The sequence below is a fragment of the Leucoraja erinacea genome, chromosome 19, assembly GCF_028641065.1.
Source record: "Leucoraja erinacea ecotype New England chromosome 19, Leri_hhj_1, whole genome shotgun sequence".
NCBI lineage: Eukaryota > Metazoa > Chordata > Chondrichthyes > Rajiformes > Rajidae > Leucoraja > Leucoraja erinaceus.
The window spans coordinates 5,799,841-5,817,138 of record NC_073395.1 but is presented as its reverse complement, the minus strand read 5'-3'; the positions used below and the strand labels follow the sequence as shown (position 1 = coordinate 5,817,138).

At 40.3% G+C, this 17,298-nt stretch overlaps 2 protein-coding genes across 2 annotated transcripts in view; one reads left to right on the top strand and one right to left on the bottom strand.

Annotated features, from left to right (window-relative positions):
• LOC129706142 (structural maintenance of chromosomes protein 1B-like) overlaps nt 1-17,298 on the top strand; it is a 179,686-nt gene that overhangs the window by 116,770 nt on the left and 45,618 nt on the right. The gene's annotated exons all lie outside the window — the stretch shown is intronic.
• Nucleotides 5,597-17,253, bottom strand: LOC129706145 (RIB43A-like with coiled-coils protein 2). Its single transcript, XM_055650161.1, has 7 exons — nt 16,922-17,253; nt 15,980-16,061; nt 14,442-14,786; nt 14,188-14,306; nt 8,964-9,191; nt 8,112-8,278; nt 5,597-7,504 (listed from the first exon to the last, which is right to left on the bottom strand). Exons 1-7 carry the CDS (start codon nt 17,036-17,038, stop codon nt 7,423-7,425), a joined length of 1,140 nt encoding a protein of 379 aa, XP_055506136.1. The 5' UTR covers nt 17,039-17,253; the 3' UTR covers nt 5,597-7,422.

Sequence of the window (17,298 nt, the reverse complement as noted above, 5' to 3'; positions counted from 1 at the left end):
AGTTTACCCTGTCCATGCCTCTCATCATTTTACAAATTTCTATCAGATCTCCCCTCAGCCACCGACGCCCCAGAAAAAAACAATTCAAGTTTGTCCCAACTCACCTTACAGCTAAAACCTTTTAATCCAGGCAATATTCTGGTAAGGGGTTAGTCTGAAGAAGGGTCTTGACCCAAAACGTCACCCATTCTTTCTCTCCAGAGATGCCGCCTGTCCCGTTGAGTTACTCCAGCTTTTTGTGTCAATATCCCGGTAAACCTCTTCTGCCACCTCTGCAACGCCTCCACATCCTTTCTCTAACAAGGCAAAATTATCTAGATTGCAAACATTTTTTTCCTGTGGAGTTACAATATTAAAACAATGCCACTCATAACACTTTTGTGTCTACTAATTAGGATAGCTCAAACCTATTTCTCTGATTTGTTCATGAGATTTAGCATAACTTACAACTGTTACACGGTTTAAGTTTAGTAGCATAAAATGTTGTAATTTTTGGAAACAGTAAAACACTGAATTTATAAGTTCTTACTTGGAAACAAAATATATGATATACTTAAAGGAAATGCAGGTACAAAACATGCAGATTACATAACTTATTTCAAACAGATGTTGCATGATAAGCTTTGCACAATTCCACCTACAGATTCTATACGTGTGCCTTGAAATGTCCTTGAATGTGATGGCAGATTCTATGACAATGGGACAATAGAAAATGAAAAATGAAGTTAGATGAAATTGAAAATTCACAATAGATTTATCAACATCTGAAAAAAAAATTAGAGACTTTAGAGATGGGAGCCAAGGGCATTTTTTGGATTGGTCTTGAACTTTTTAAGTTTTCCATTTAGTTTTTCCTTTAATTAGTACTTTCATTTGAAAGCGTAGAAGCAACTTGAATTTATAGACTTATGCCTACAGGCAAGAATCATTTCCCTCTGTGATTGAACTTTATAGCTTGCCTTTATAGATTTTAGATATAGACTTTAGAGATATAGTGTGTAAACAGGCCCTTCGGCCCACTGTCTACGCCAACCAGCAATCACAGCAATTAGTACTATCCTACACACTAGGGACAATTTACAACGTACAGCAGCCAATTACCCTACAAACCTGTACGTCTTTAGAGTGTGGGAGGAAACTGGAGCATCCGGAGAAACGTACAAACTCCGTGCAGATATTTATAAACATTCTTTATTGTCTCCTGTGGGTCATTACTATAGTACACTACTATTTGTGTATGTTAGCTCTGTGAAATGAGCTGCCATCTTTACTATATCATGAGAATGACTCCATTTTAAAACTGCTTCATAGTAAGGCACTTTGAGGTAAAACAAAAGAGACAAAGATCTTTAAACATGAATGCAGGGCTGCCAACTCTCACGCTTTCGGTGTGAGACTCACGCCCTGGAGCAATTTCTCACGCTCTCACGCCCTCCCACTCACGACCGAGTTCTCACGCTGAGTTCAGTCCCTGCGCAATTTGTCCCTTAGCGCCGCGTGCCAGGGATCTGTGCGGTCCGGGGAAGCGCGTCAGTTGGCGGCTGTGAGTGACGTCGCGCCTCTTCTCTTGGTTGGATGTGCAGCCGCCGACAACACATCCAACCAAGCAGCCGGAGATGGAACTAACCAGGTGAATCAGTTGTAAAACCTGGGGGGGTGTTTCGGAATGGCCATAAATTAAGTATAAATATGAGGAGTCCTCAGTAGTGTGTTTAGATCTTTTGCAAACTGTTCCCAATATGCAATATACGGGTTTTCGGCCCGTAACCCGAAAAACCGCGTGTTTTTTTTTCCAATTCATTTTTGCAGGGTCGGGGCAGGCGAGCCGACCTGAGAACTGCGGACAGTGCGAGTGTCCCGGGCCGTCGGAGGCGTCGGAAGCGCTGCTACCGCGAGAGTCTCTGTCCGAAGGGACAGACTCTCAAAGGGAGGTGGAGAGAGAGAGAGAGGGGGAAAGGAGACAGGGAGACAGTGAGGGGAGAGAGAGGGTGAGAGGAGAGAGAGAGGGGGTGAGTGAATGGAGAGAGAAGAGGGAGAGGGGAAAGAGGTAGGGAAGAAAGGGGGGGAGAGTGAGATGGGAGGGGGGAAGAGAGAGAGAGGGGTGAGAGGGATGTGAGGGACGAAAGAGGGAAGAGAGAGGGGGGTGGAGAGGGGTAGGAGAGAATGGGAGAGAGAGGGGTTGTAAAAGAGAGGGGGGGTAAAAGAGAGAGGGGAAGAGGGAGAGAGGGGGAAGGAGAGAAACGGGGAAAGAGAGAGAGATGGGGGGGCAAAGAGAAAGAGGAGATAGAGACAGAGGAGAAAGAGAGAGGGGAGAGAGAGCAGGGGGAGAGGGTGGAGTGAGATATGGGGGAGAGAGAGAGAGAGGAGGAGAGAGGAGGGAGAGAGAGAGAGAGAGAGAGAGAGAGAGAGAGAGAGAGAGAGGGGAAGAGAGAGAGGTGAGAGGAGAGAGAGAGAGAGAGAGGGGAGAGAGAGAGAGAGAGAGGAGAGAGTGTGTGGAGCAGGGTGGAGTAGGGGGAAGGAGAGGCAGGAGAGAGAGAGAGGGGCAGAGAGAGAGAGATGACGGGGAGAGAGAGAGAGGGGGGGAGAGAGAGGGAGTGAGAGAGAGAGAGAGGTGAGGAATAGGGGAGAGAGAGTTAGGGAGAGAGAGACGATGGGAGAGAGAAGGAGGGGGCGAGAGAGAAGAGAGAGGGGGGAGGGGGGGAGGGAGAGGGAGAGAGAGGGGGAGAGAGAGAGAGAGGGGAAGAGAGAGAGAGAGAGAGGGGGAGAGAGAGAGGGGAGAGAGAGAGAGAGGGGGAGAGAGAGAGAGAGGGGAGAGAGAGAGAGAGAGAGAGAGAGAGGGAGAGACGGAGAGGAGAGAGAGGGAGAGAGGGAGAGAGAGAGAGAGAGAGGAGAGACAGAGAGAGAGAGATGGAGGGAGAGAGAGAGAGGTTGGGGGTTGAGAGGAGAGAGAGTGCATCCTGGAGGACAACCAGTGGCTGCTGGAAGTAGGTACCAAGCACTGGGTAGAAACGGTGGAAGATTGTGGACTTCAAATGGGGGTGGTTGGAGAAAGCATCCTGCTTGCCTGCTAGATTTTCACTTACTGTAACTGCAGGAAAAATGTTCCCGATGTTGGGGGCGTTCAGAACCATGTGTCACAGTTTAAGAATAAGGGGGGGGGGGGGCAGTTAGGACTGAGATGAGAACAAACTTTCTTCACGCAGAGAGTTGTGAATCTGTGGAATTCTCTGCCACAGAAGGCAGTGCAGGCCAATTCACTGGATGTTTTCAAGAGAGAGTTACATTTAATTCTTGGGGCTAACAACATCAAGGGATATGGGGAAAAAACAGGAAAGAGGTACTGATTTTAGATGAATAGCCATGATCATATTGAATGGCAGTGCTGGCTCGAAGGGCCGATGGCCTATTCCTGCACCTATTTTCTACGTTTTTATGCTTGAGTATATGGCAATAAAACTCGATCACTTGATTTTGAATCATTCATGCATGGTGGAGGTATAATGTAGTCATAGAGTGATACAGTGTGAAAACAGGCCCTTCGGCGCAACTTGCCCACACCCGCCAACATGTCCCAGCTATGCTACCTGCTTTTGGTCCATACCTCCAAACCTGTCCTATCCATGTAGCAGTCTAACTTTTTCTTAAATGTTGGGATGGTCCCTGCCTCAACTACCTCCTCTGGCAGCTTGTTCCATACACCCATCACCCTTTGTGTGGATAAAGTTACCTCTTAAAAATACAAAAAACATTGAAATCATACTTCTACAGTGCACTAAAACATGATTTTAATACATCAAATTTCAAAAAGTTCCTACCCTTGGAGGGGGGACATCCTTCTTCCACACTCTCCCCACTTGGTTGCTCCACTCCCTCACCGGGTACCCCCAAGGCCAGTGGTCAGTGATCGCACAGCCTCACCCCTTTCAAAAACGCTCCAATCCAATATAAAGCATATATATTGTATTCAAGTGTAAGTTAAAAGACTCGCTGCAGTATGCACCATATTGTATAATTCCAATGGGAGGGGGAAGTTTTTAAAAAATGGTAGGCGCCTGGATTGTGTTGCCTGGGAAAGTGGTGGAAGCAAATGCGATAGCAATGTTTAAGAGGCATTCGACAAACACGTGAACAGGCATGGAATAAAGATAAATAAAAATTAGCATTGTGATGAACACAGACATTGTAAGCTGAGGGGCCTTTAATTTTGCTGCGCTGTTCTATGTACTACAGCATGTTAGAAAGATCTGAAGGCAACTAAAGGGGATGGGAGACATGCAAGTGTAATCTTACAATAGAGACAAAACAAAAAGATGTTTTTGAAAGACCATGAACTTCATTCTTGCCTCTCAGCGGAAAAACAAGTGCAAGATTATCAATTTTTAGTTAAGTTAGGTTAGGTTTATTATGGTCACGTGTACTGAGGTACAGTGAGAATATTTTGTGTGCTATCCAATTAATTATGTTCACCTTCACACACATGGCTCTATATCCTGGATATATATATGTTGGGTCCCTGTCACACGGGAGGTCTGGTCCCCCAATGAAACCCGTTCCCCAAATGCAATATTGCACCACTCACCCGTTCCCACAACGCAAACTGTTCCCCCAACGCAATATTCCACCACTCACCCATAGCCCCGAACTGCGCGGGGGCGGCTCATTTCCCCTTATCTCCCAACATTCCCTCCCCCTCCTCTTCATCCTCCCTCTTTATAAACTTTTAAAAAAAATGCATGTCATTGCTGCCAGGGCGTTTAAAAAAAATTCCAATTACACTTCCCGTGTCTCCCACAGCACTCCCTCCCCCTCCTGTTCAGCTTCCCTCTGCCAGGACTCAGTGTTCTGTGATTGCAACATTGTTGCAAATGAGATCCCATAGTGACATCATAGCTGTAACTGCCGGCATATTTTGTAAACTTAAAAATGTGATAACTTGTAAAATATAACATCAATGTGAACGGAAATTATTGAAAACACACCACAGGACAATTGTGAGTAAGGTGGTGCAAAAATTGTAGTGCTATTGTGTACCGTTTTGGCATGTTCAGGATCTCATTCACTCACTAACTCACAGACATTCAAACAAACAAGAGGAGAGTTTTTGTAATATATATACACTAGACCAAGTGGGACCCGTTGGGTCCCTGTCACACGGGAGGCCTGGTCCCCCAACGCAATATTTGACCACTCACCCGTAGCCCCCACAGGAGGCCTAGTCCCCCAACACAACCCGTTCCCCAATGCAATATTCCACCACTCACCCGTTCCCCCAATGCAAACCGTTCCCCCAACACAATATTCGACCACTTACCCATAACCCCCATGGAAGGCATGGTCCCCCAACGCAACCCGTTCCCCAAAGCAATATTCCACCACTCACCCAACTGCGCATGGGCCGCTCATTTCCCCTTATTCCCCCTCCTTCATTAAACTTTTAAAAAAATAAAAAATTGCACTTGCTTGGTGCCACGACTCAGTGTGGTGTGATTTGCAACATTGTAGCCGGTGAGACTCAGTGTCCTGGGATTTGTAACATTGTAGCCAGCAGGGCAACCAATTGGGTTTGGAATTTGAAGTTTAATAAATAACTTGTAAAATATACCATCAATCTGAACAAAACTGATAAAACACACCACAAGACAATTGTGAGTAAGGTGGTCCAAAAATTGTAGCGCTATCGTGTACCGCTTATACAATATATATATATATTACTAAATATGTATCTGTGAGTACCTGTGGCTGAATCCTACTGGTGTCCAACATACATTTAGTGCTTTTAACCAAGGGCTAACTTCTCCAGCTATATGCAGGTTAGAGTTAGCACTAAGAGTTAAAGGAATCGAGGGAAATGGGGAAAAAGCAGGAATGGGGTACTGATTTTAAATGATCGGCCATGATCATATTGAATGGCAGTGCTGGCTCGAAGGGCCGAATGGCCTATTCCTGCACCTATTTTTCCATGCTTCTGTGTTCCGTAGCAGGTTACCAGAATACACATAATGGCACATGTCATTTTTGGTGATATCAATAAGTTCACTGACATACAGAAAAAGGTGGTGATTAACCACATAAAAGGTATAGATATAGTCAGATTCCTGTCTGAAGGAGAAAGTGGGAGAAAATTGAGAAAATACTAAATTGGCTGAATGCAATGTAATAAAAAATACCACGGGCACTTCAGAACAAATTGAATGGATGACTAATGGACAGTGTTGAATTTCATGTTTGATTTGAGATTAGAAATCGTAATGGGAGCCATAAATCCTGTCCTGGATTTAGACAAGATATTAAAAAGTAAATGTACTAATGGATTGCAAATAAATTTAAAGATTAATCTTTATTACTGAGAATATGGACTTAGAAACAAAGGCATGTGACTATATCTGGTGACAGAAGGAAAGGGATATGTTTATGTTACAATAGAAGCTGGCATTAAAATATACTGGTGAGACAAATGAATGATTACTTCATGTGTCAAGGACACTTATCAGGTCTGACAAGAATTTGCAATGTTTTTCTTCAAGTTTATACAGACATAGCATCATTCCTCTGTAATGGAATATGTGCGCATGGTTGCCAATGTGTTTAACAATGAAATTAAAGGGAAATTCTTTGAACTTTTAAAAGAATAATGAACAATTGAGTATTTCACATATGGTAATTTTCATATTGGAAAATGCAGAGACATTACTAACATCTGCCTTGCTGTCGAGTTATGCAGATTTTACACTCCTAAATTTTCCACACTGCACCACAGCAGAAGATTTACAGTACATGCCAGAATGGAAAGTATGCAAACTCGCCACATGACATTTACTCTGTAAAATTCCACAGTTTATTGGTGCTTTACAAAGCAGCGGATATTTTAGGAAATAATTCTTTGTACTATAAAACTGCAATTAAAAAATGTGATTCTTGATATTTTTATAAACACTTCGGAAAACATGACCAATGTTAGAAACAAATTAATTTACTTTAATCCTAATCTGTTGACAGCAGAAACAAGTTGGATAGAGGCAGCTGTTTAGCACCATTTGATTGCCAACTGACAGACAAGATCAACATTATAGTTTATAGTAAATGGGTTTTTATACAGCAGAAGATCTGATTTCCAAAAGTTAAATTAAAAGTTTTTATTTGTGGTATTAAAAGTTTCCAAATATCATATGGAAAACAACAAAATAACAGCAGCCGTTCAATTTTTTTCTGGTATCTCTGGTTAATATGGCAAACCATTCAAATGCTAAATTTGCTATCCTTATGTTTTCTAAATTCTTTATTCAGTTATTAGATGTATGAAAAAAAACTCCAGGTATCCTTGAGTATTTGTTTTTAACAGCAAAGTATGATTTATAAGAAACAAATCTAAATCGGTCTTTTAAATATATACGTGTGTAGCAAATGTCAACATTTTCTTCCATTTTAGCGGCTGGTTGTGTTGAACTGTTCAAAATATTTAGCAGTTGGAACATTCACGTAGACTTCATTTTTCAAAAATCTCTCCCTGAAAACAAAATGTAATAATCATTCAATTTTATGCATGTGCCATTTGTCCACTGAGTTAATGTTTAAAGATTCATCCCCAATTGGAAATTACTAGCACACTATAAAGTCTTTCCAGGATAATATGCCCTGTCTCAGAAATTAATTATATTGAAGTTAATGGACTGAATTCTGGAGGAAAAATCCAATGCCCTTTTATAACTACGTTACACAACCAGGAATGAAGTTGGTTGATAAAGATGGTTTGATGGTAAAGAATGGCATCCAGGGAGAGCTAACTGTCTGGATACAGAATTGGCATAATGGAAGGAAGTAGAGGGTCTATTCCGAGGTTGTTTTCACACTACATTCTATTCACTTATCCATGATATTCATTCCACGCTGATAGTCACTGTGAATTGGTCCTAGCAGTAAAATCAGGGGAAGTTGATGGAATGTTGGAATAATTAAATGGGATAAGTGTGGAATTAGTTTGATGTTTGGTGTGGACTCGATGAGCCAAATAGTCCATGACAATTGTTTTTGTACACTCTACAATAAACTCTCCAATAAACATGAGGAGAAAAGAATCAACCTTTGTATTCTTAAAGTAGACTTAAACCACTCACCGTTCTTTATGGTCCTTACACAGCAGCATGTTCTGGCAATCCACAGCTTTCCGGAGCTGCCTCTGTACTCGCTTCTGATGCCGTTCCATAAGCACAGCTGCTCGGGCATCATTGATCCGTCGCCTGTCCCATTCTGCATTAACCTGGCGTTCTTCTTCCTCCAGTCTCTATATATAAAGAAAAATATATACATTGTTCACTTTCTCAGTGAAGTTGTTTGCACATCGTAATTTTTTACATCAATAGTGAATGGAATTTCTGCATTCACCTCCGTTTTATTTTATACGTTACAAATTATTTTAAAAAGCAGCATTAAATCCCAGTACAATAATATTTGACTGCTTTTGGATATCTCAGATCTGTTAAATTGTACACACCTAATACATAGTATACATATCACAGACTGGAAGCAACTGTTCTCTAATAGTCTCTGCCAAGTTGTAGGTTTAAAGAACTAAGATACAGGATTTAACATATATATAAACAGAATTTAGTTTTATATATTTAAAAACCTGATTCCATCTCAGTTCTAAGATAGTTGAACCAGTCAAAATGATATGGAAACATGACGATTGGCCCTTAAGGATAGTAAAATCAATCAGGGTGCCTACTCTTGATCACATTAAGTGATCATGGCTGCAAAGATGCCAGCTTGTGTCAGGGCATGACAAGGCAAATCTGGCATCATAATTAAATACCCACTTGAATTCATTATCCAGTAGCATACACAACGAATGATACAAATTATAGGAAGCACCCATAGGAATAGGAAGTTGCCAAAGTCAGTCAGAATGAACAAAATGAAGGCAATTTACAGGAAATTACAGAATTGGTGACTGCTAATATTGATACCTTTCTTTCCTGGACTTGTTGCTTTTGTCTTCGAATGACATCATCTATTTGATCTTGTGTCATTCCTTTCCATCGATGTACAATAACATGATTTGGTCCAAAAGCACTGGTTGCCTGTTTTGGGTTTTCTGTTAGCAAATCACTGTGAAGAAGATTTTCAATTTCAACTAAATTATCTTCTTGCTCTTGTTGCTTTTCCAGCTTTTGTCTTGCAGCCTTTTCAGTTGCCTGAACCACAATGGAATGAAATTTGTTGTATCCCAAGAACTTTTTATTACCTCTTCGTAAAACATGTTAGAACCGTGAAGTTTGATTGGCCTCCCTTTCCACCTACTGAAACTAGTATTAACTTTGGCTCATACTATGAAATAGGCAACATCACATTAGCCTGATTTTCCATTCATTTAAAGTCAACAAAACAAAAAATGGGCCAATACAGTGCAGCCTATTAAATATATTCAATGTTATGCTTCCACCCAACATTAACATTAATCCTTTTTATTTAAGTTCTCTACCAGAAAATAACTTTGTTCCTAAAAATTCTTAAAGCACAACCTCAAATCAGATTGGGGAAGAAATTGTCGCCATCGCATAACTTATCCAGTCAAAATAAAACATTGTATGCACCAACTCCTGACCACAATTTTGTGTGTTCAATTCTCTCCAGAGGAAACCTTTGTGACCAAATTAACCTTTCCTGGAATGCCTGCTAAAACCAAATCAACACTAACAAATGCAGTAATATTAGGTCTACTGCTTGTTCCTGACTCTGCCAAATGCAGATTCTGTTACTTTTCTCATGTTGAACCACAACCTTTCATACAGGTCTCTTAAAATACCATTAGTCATTAACTAAAATGGTGGCTCTTTTTAAACTTAATGTGGAACAACAAAGCTCAGACCAGCGAACTACATCAGCATCTCTACAGTTCTCTTGAACTATGAAACTGCCCTTTGTATTTCCCTTCAAAAAGACAGGGAAACTCCACCATGCTGGTACAAGGCATTAAAATCTGAGAAACCATAGAGATCATTTAAAACTGTTGATGACTGTGTGATAGGCAATGGACAATTGTAAAATGCCCTTTGTGTGGGGAGCGTTTGAAAAAAATTGGATAACATAGTCTGAGTGTGAACAGGTGATCGATGCTTGGGTGGCACTATTAATACCGAGCAATCATTAAATGGGGATCATTGGACAGTGGGCCAAAGGGCCAGTTTTCATGCTGTATCTCTAAAACTAAACCCTTTAGGTGCTGACATACTCATTCAATTATTGCTTCTGCAATAATAGTGTCAGCAATACTCCGTTCCTGGCCGTAACAGTTGATCACTGAGTGTAGGATGAGACAATGGAGCAGGACACCTATCATTGAAGAGTCTACTCTCCAAAGAATTTAAGATATCTGATGCTATGTAGACTTCTTCAATTAATAATACATTTGCCAGAAACACAGGATTAAATACGAGGAAACCCTTCTGACGATTAATAACCAATGCACAGTGAAAAAGTGGCTCAAGTTTTCAAAGGATTATCATCAGTGACATATGTGAAATGGTGCAGGAAGAGCTTTCGCCGTGCCCTTGCACCTGGATTGCTCTCTTTGTGGAAGTTAGGCTCACCTACACTCTGAAATGCTGCATCTCTGTCTTTTCTTGCCAGTTGCTATTCACTGCTTCAGCATGGAAGTGTTTATGTGGGCATTAGGGCTCAAATAACCCAGACTTTTTAGTCAAAAGGAGAGATTTCCACTCCCTCTTCATGTTGGTGGTTATGCATCATCATGCGCACTTTCCAATATTCAAACCTATGTCTCCAGATACACACACCCCATGACATCACCTTCATTTGCGATGGCTCCTTCTCTGACTCATCACATTAGTGTACTCTCTAAGCACAGAAACTGTGTGCAGATACAGTGAGAGTAAACACGTATTAAAAAATACTACTAACCTTTGAATATTGGTCACATTAGTCAGAAAATATTGCAAGGAGAACCTCAGACCCTGAGACAGACTGTAAAGATCAGCAGAGGCAGGAAGGTAGTAACTGGGGAAAATACAGTGCCCTCCATAATGTTTGGGACAAAGACCCATCATTTATTTATTTGCCACTGTACTCCACAATTTGAAATTTGTAATAGAAACAATCACATGTGGTTAAAGAGCACATTGTCAGATTTTAATAAAGGCCATTTTTATACATTTTGGTTTCACCATGTAGAAATTACAACAGTGTTTACACAGTCCCCCCATTTCAGGGCACCATAATGTTTGGGACACAGCAATGTCATGTAAATGAAAGTAGTCATGTTTAGTATTTTGTTGCATATCCTTTGCATGCAATGACTGTTTGAAGTGTGTGATTCATGGACATCACCAGTTGCTGGGTGTCTTCTCTGGTGATGTTCTGCCAGGCCTGTATTGCAGCCATCTTTACCTTATGCTTGCTTTGGGGGCTATTCCCTTTCAGTTTTTCTCTTCAGTATATAAAAGGCATGCTCAATTGGGTTCAGATTGGGTGATTGACGACCACTCAAGAATTCACCATTTTTTAGCTTTGAAAAACTCATTTGTTGCTTTAGCAGTATGTTTGGGATCATTATCTTGAGTTTTAAATTAGTTTTGAGGCATTTGTTTGAATGAGCAGATGGGATGTGTCTATAGTAACACTTCAGAATTCATTATGCTACTACCATCAGCAGTTGTATCATCAAGGCAAGGCAAGGCAACTTTATTTATATAGCACAATTTCATACACGAGGCAGACTCAAAGTGCTTCACATAAAAACGTCATACAATAAAATGAAATAATAAAATGAAATAAAATAGACAAATTAAAATAAAATAAAAGCAAAGTTAAAAATGCATTATAAAAAGTGCAAAAGTTAAAAGTGCAATGTAGTTAAGATTTAGCTGAAAGCTAAAGTAAACATAAAAGTTTTCAGTCTTGTTTTAAAAGTGGTCAAATTTGAGGCAAGTCTTAAATCTTCAGGAAGTTTATTCCAGCTATTTGTTGCATAGTAACTAAATCCTGCTTTCCCATGTTTTGTATTTACTCTGGGAATCACTAACAGATTGGTCTCAGAAGATCTTAGGCTTATATAGTGGAAGCATGTCAGTGATATACTTTGGCCCTAAACCATGTAGTGATTTATAGGTGAGCAGCAGGATTTTGAAATCAATTCTCTGACATACAGGGAGCCAATGTAAGGGTTTAAGAATTGGTGTAATGTGTTCAAATTTTTTGGTCTTTGTTAGAACTCTAGCAACAGCGTTCTGAACAAGCTGTAGCTGCCTGACAGTTTTTTTCGGAAGACCTGCAAGGAGACCGTTACAATAATCTAGCCTACTAGTAATAAAGGCATGTACAAGTTTTTCTAAGTCTTGAGTCCTCTTAATCTTGCTACGTTTTTGAGGTGATTGTAGGCCGATTTTGTTACTGATTTGATGTGACTGTCGAAATGTAAATCTGAATCCATAATAACCCCGAGATTTTTGGCTTTGTTTGAAGTTTTCAGGGACAGAGAGTGAAGGTGTTGAGTTACTTTAAGCCTTTCTTTTTTAGCACCAAAAACAATTATCTCTGTTTTGTCCTTATTTAGTTGGAGGAAATTTTGGCACATCCAGTCTTTGACTTGCTCAATGCACTGGCACAGCAGATCTATGGGGCGATAGTCATTTGGTGATAGCGCTACATAGATTTGAGTGTCATCGGCATAGCAGTGGTGGTCAAAGAAGATAAGTGAGCCAGTATCTTCAGCAGCCATACATGCCCAGGCATGCTCACAGATGAGGTGGTATGCTTTGGATCTTGGGCAGTTCCTTCTCTCCTCCATACTTTGTTCTTGCCATCACTTTGATATGTTAATCTTCATCTCATCTATCCACCAGACCTTTTTCCTGAACTGTGGGTGCTCTTTTAAGTACATCTTGGCAAACTGTAACTTGGCCATCCTATCTTTGCAGCTAACCAGTGGTTTGCATCCTGCAGTGTAGCCTCTGTATTTCTGTTCATAAAGTTTTCTGCGGACAGTGGTCCTTGACAAATCCACACCTGACTCTTGAAGGGTGTTTCTGATCTGTCGGACAGGTGTTTGGGGGTTTTTCTTTATTATAGAGAGAATTCTTCTGTCATCAGCTTTGCGATTAGTACTCTCTTTCTTCTTAATGATGCTCCAAAAGGTTTGGCTGATGTCTATAACAGTTTTATTCTTGTTTCTCAGTCTCATAATGGCTTCTTTGACTTTCTTTGGCCCTCATGTTGATAAACAGCAATAAAAGTTTCCATGGAAACTACATGGTTCTATTGTCTAAAGGTGATTGAAAGACCGGAGGAGAGACTAGGTGCTGAGAGCTCCCTTATACCTGCATTAAGGAGGCAATTAAACACACCTGAGCAATTACAAACGTTTGTGAAGCCACGTGTCCCAAATATTATGGTGCCCCGAAATGGGCTGGCTATGTATAAACACAGCTGTAATTTCTACATGATGAAACCAAAATGTATAAAAATACGCTTTAATAAAATCTGACAAAGTGCACTTTAAACACGTGTGATTTTTTCTATTACAAATCTCAAATTGTGGAGTACAGAGGCAAATAAATAAATGATGGGTCTTTGTCCCAAACATTATGGAGGGCACTGTACATCCCTGCTTAACACCTGCAACCTCATCTCCCAGCTGATAGAGACAAACATATGGAGAGAAGGCAGGAACGGGGTACTGATTGTGGATGATCAGCCATTATCACATTGAATGGCAGTGCTGGCTTTTTTTCTTCTTCACTTCAGAAGCTATTAAGATTACAAAAGTTCTCCTTAACATCCAAATGATCTATTGGCATTAATTAATTAATTAATTAATTGATGCTCTGCCTTAATTCACATTTGCCAGCATTGCCATTCATTGGTGACCATGTAACCCAAGATGGGCATTCATGGAACTTTACTTTCCAAAACATGGTCAAATTATTGGCAATGATGGAGCCTTTAATGGAGTCCTGTACAATGTAAATCCAAGCCAAGTAGATTAATTTCTAGGTCGCAACAAAGTGTATTGAAGTGCAGAGGAAGATAACTTTTCTCTCTTTGTATTTAAAAATATACCTTCAGAAGTATAGCATTTTTATGAATTAGAAGGGCATGGGACCATGCAATGTAAATGCACGGTGTACTCCTGATCTGCTTGCTTGTTCAAATACAAAGAAATAAAGGTAAAACCTGGGCCCAATTAAAATCTTTGGTTGTTATAGTAACAGCTCTCCTTGTGTCTTCTTCCATTTGTTGCAAGTCGCAAATTCTTCGGTCCAAAGCTATTCTGGTGTTATCATACAATCTATCTGGAAACAAAAATGGAAAAAGATAAACAGCTTATCTTTTGAACCAGATTTTTCTTGACATAGTCTATATAACAATAATCAATTATATCACTGGATATTAATTGATATCAATCGGTGAATTTTAATTCTACCAACTTGCAAACTTCTGGTCTTCCAAAGCATTCTTCAATTCGTTTTGCTGTGCAAGTGACCATTCCCTGATTTGTTCCTGTTGACGTCTAATCCTTTCTTGTTGATTTATGTCTTCTCCAGTAAACTTCTGAATGCTAGATACAGTGCAGCGAGGATCAGTGTCTGAAATTCGGGCGGGAACATCTTTTTTTAAGGCTTGCGGATCATTCAGATCAAACTCACGACGTGTTTCAGGCTTCTGATAGCATATACGGTATTCAGAAACAGCCTTGTTCATGTTAATAACGTCATGTTTGTGCCGATCATCGAGGAGGCACATTGTTTGGTCATGTCGAATCAAATCTTTAGCTGCAGCAAAACACAAGAGGAGTAATGTTACATCATCTGTTGGCTGTTTGTTGATAAGAGAATAGCAACAGAAAACTCAGAAAATATATTTGTGAATATATTAAAAAATTCATGTTCTTCATTTACAATGTTTTAAAATTCAGTGTTTCGATATCTAGACTCTGAGGTAGCCCATTAGATTTAATTGGGCAAAGTAGGCAGAGGAGAACTTCTTCAAAGTAGGCAAAGTATGCATTTAATTGGGCAATCACACGGCTGGCTCAGTTGGAAATTTAATTGTGTGTACAGATTCAAATCGCCAAGTTAAATGTTAATAGATGACATTTTAGGTTGGACCCTTCTTCAGACTCTTCTTCAGACCTGAAACATCATCTATCCATGTCCTTCAGAGGTAACGTCTAACCTGCTGAGTTACTCCAGTACTTTGTGTTTTACACATTCCAGCATCTGCAGTTCCCTGTGTATTGAGGTTAAATAGAGATTGATTATAATGATCCACAGTTTGAATAGTCATTGAATATTGTTTTCCGGATTCAAAGCGTAGCTACTTGATGAATCACTGGTAAAATGTTCAGGCCAATGAAACACTGTTCAAAGTCATTGCTTTGTTCCAATCCCTCTACTCTTTTTATATAAATAAACATTTAGCCTTCATTTTTTCTCAGAAATGTCAGCGTTATTGGGATGTTGGGTTGGACGTGAGATGAAGTGGGAAAAAGAGAGGATCAAACTCACACAAATTATCTGTGTAGGTAATTCCCAACAGATTCCTTACTTTTTCATCAGACATAAACTCTGAATTGGGTAGAAGTACGGACTGATTAATTTACCTGGTCTTCATTCGCACGAGTGCGCGAGCTAAGAGTGAATTACAAAACACCAGAGGATATCTGCAAGATGGAGGAATGTGTGGAATATTATGCCAGATCCTAGTAAATTTTTTAAAGTTTTGAAGCAATACAGTTCTGCTTTTTTGCATGCATTTGTCAATTTCTCTTTTAGAAAATGAATTTCAAAGTTGTTTTCTATTTTACAATAGTTTGCGAGCAATCACAGAGAAGATTTCTTATTTATTATGGCCATTTACTTGCAAGCATTTAATTGGAGCTTACATGTAGCACTTTCGTCATCTAATCATTTAGATCTAATCTTGAATTATTTTGCGGTACACTGGCAGTATTTTGGAAACTTACCAAAGGCAATGTGTTTTCTAGCCTCGGTCTCATCCTGAATTTTCCTATCTTGGATTTGGGCATCCAATGCCTGCTGATCAATCTTTTAATGATAAAAAAACATACATTTACAAATAATTATATGTCATCATCTTCGTTGAAAACATTAGCGATGCAGTGGTGCTGGTTTCCAACAGGAACGGTGATGGACGCACCACACATCTCTGTCCTCCAGTTCCTGCGAACTTCTGCCGCTGGAATTATAGGATTTTGGTGTGTGTGCGCTTTATCATCATTCCTTACAATGCTGTGTACGACAGTGATCACAACCCACTCAAAGCTCTTCCACCCATTGACAGGTCTTGTTTTCGGTCCTGCTGGGGGTCCACAGTCCCCTCCTCACCTGGCAAACCAGGTGGGGGAGACAGGTTAGTCGCCGACTATCCGACCATGGAGCAGGTAGCACAGGATTACATGGTACCCGTGGGCGGGGGGAACCCTCCCTCCCCCGGCCCTGATATTATATGAATTCTTTCAAATTACATATTTTCTGATAACATTTCTTGGTCTCATCATGTGTTTACAGCAGACCAAACAGCAAATGCTTTGAAAAAAAAAGCAGTTTTTTAAAATAAAATCAAACATTAACTGGTGATGACAAAATGTGTATATTGTGTCCTCCAGATACTTTATATAACCCTCCACAAATTGTTTATCTATATGTCTGAAAGCCATAGAGCTACACAGCATGGAGGCAGGCCCTTCAGCCCACCTTACCCATGCTAACCAAGTTGGCATTCAGGGCTAGTCGCCTTTGCCAGCATTTGACCTATCACCCTCTAACCCCTTCCTATCTATATACCTTCCACAATTTTTCTGACAAATTACATATCATTGTAAACTACTAATTCCAATTCCACATAATTATAATTTAAAGGTGAATACATATTTTTTCATACTTACCCCAATTGTTCTGATTCTGGTATTAAAAATTCTGTTCTGCCTCTGAACTTCTTCATCTCTTCTTCGCGCAAGTATAGACGCCTCTTTCGAATCCACCAGACCATCCAGTTTGTGCATCTTGTAGAGTTTGAGTTGGCTCTGTTTATTCTCGCAAGCCTATGAATGACTTACAAACCCGAGTGAACAAAGCACCGTTTTACATTTTTTGTAATTCAAAACCAAAGAGGTGAAACAATCTTTATAAGCAATACTTTCCAGTGACAGGTAATTTATTGTCTGCGCCGGTACAGGTCGGTGGACATTTGCCTCGTTTCTCTCCTCTGGTATCCCAGGGTTTAGCAGCAACCTGTGTGACCACATCGGTTGCTAGGCGACCG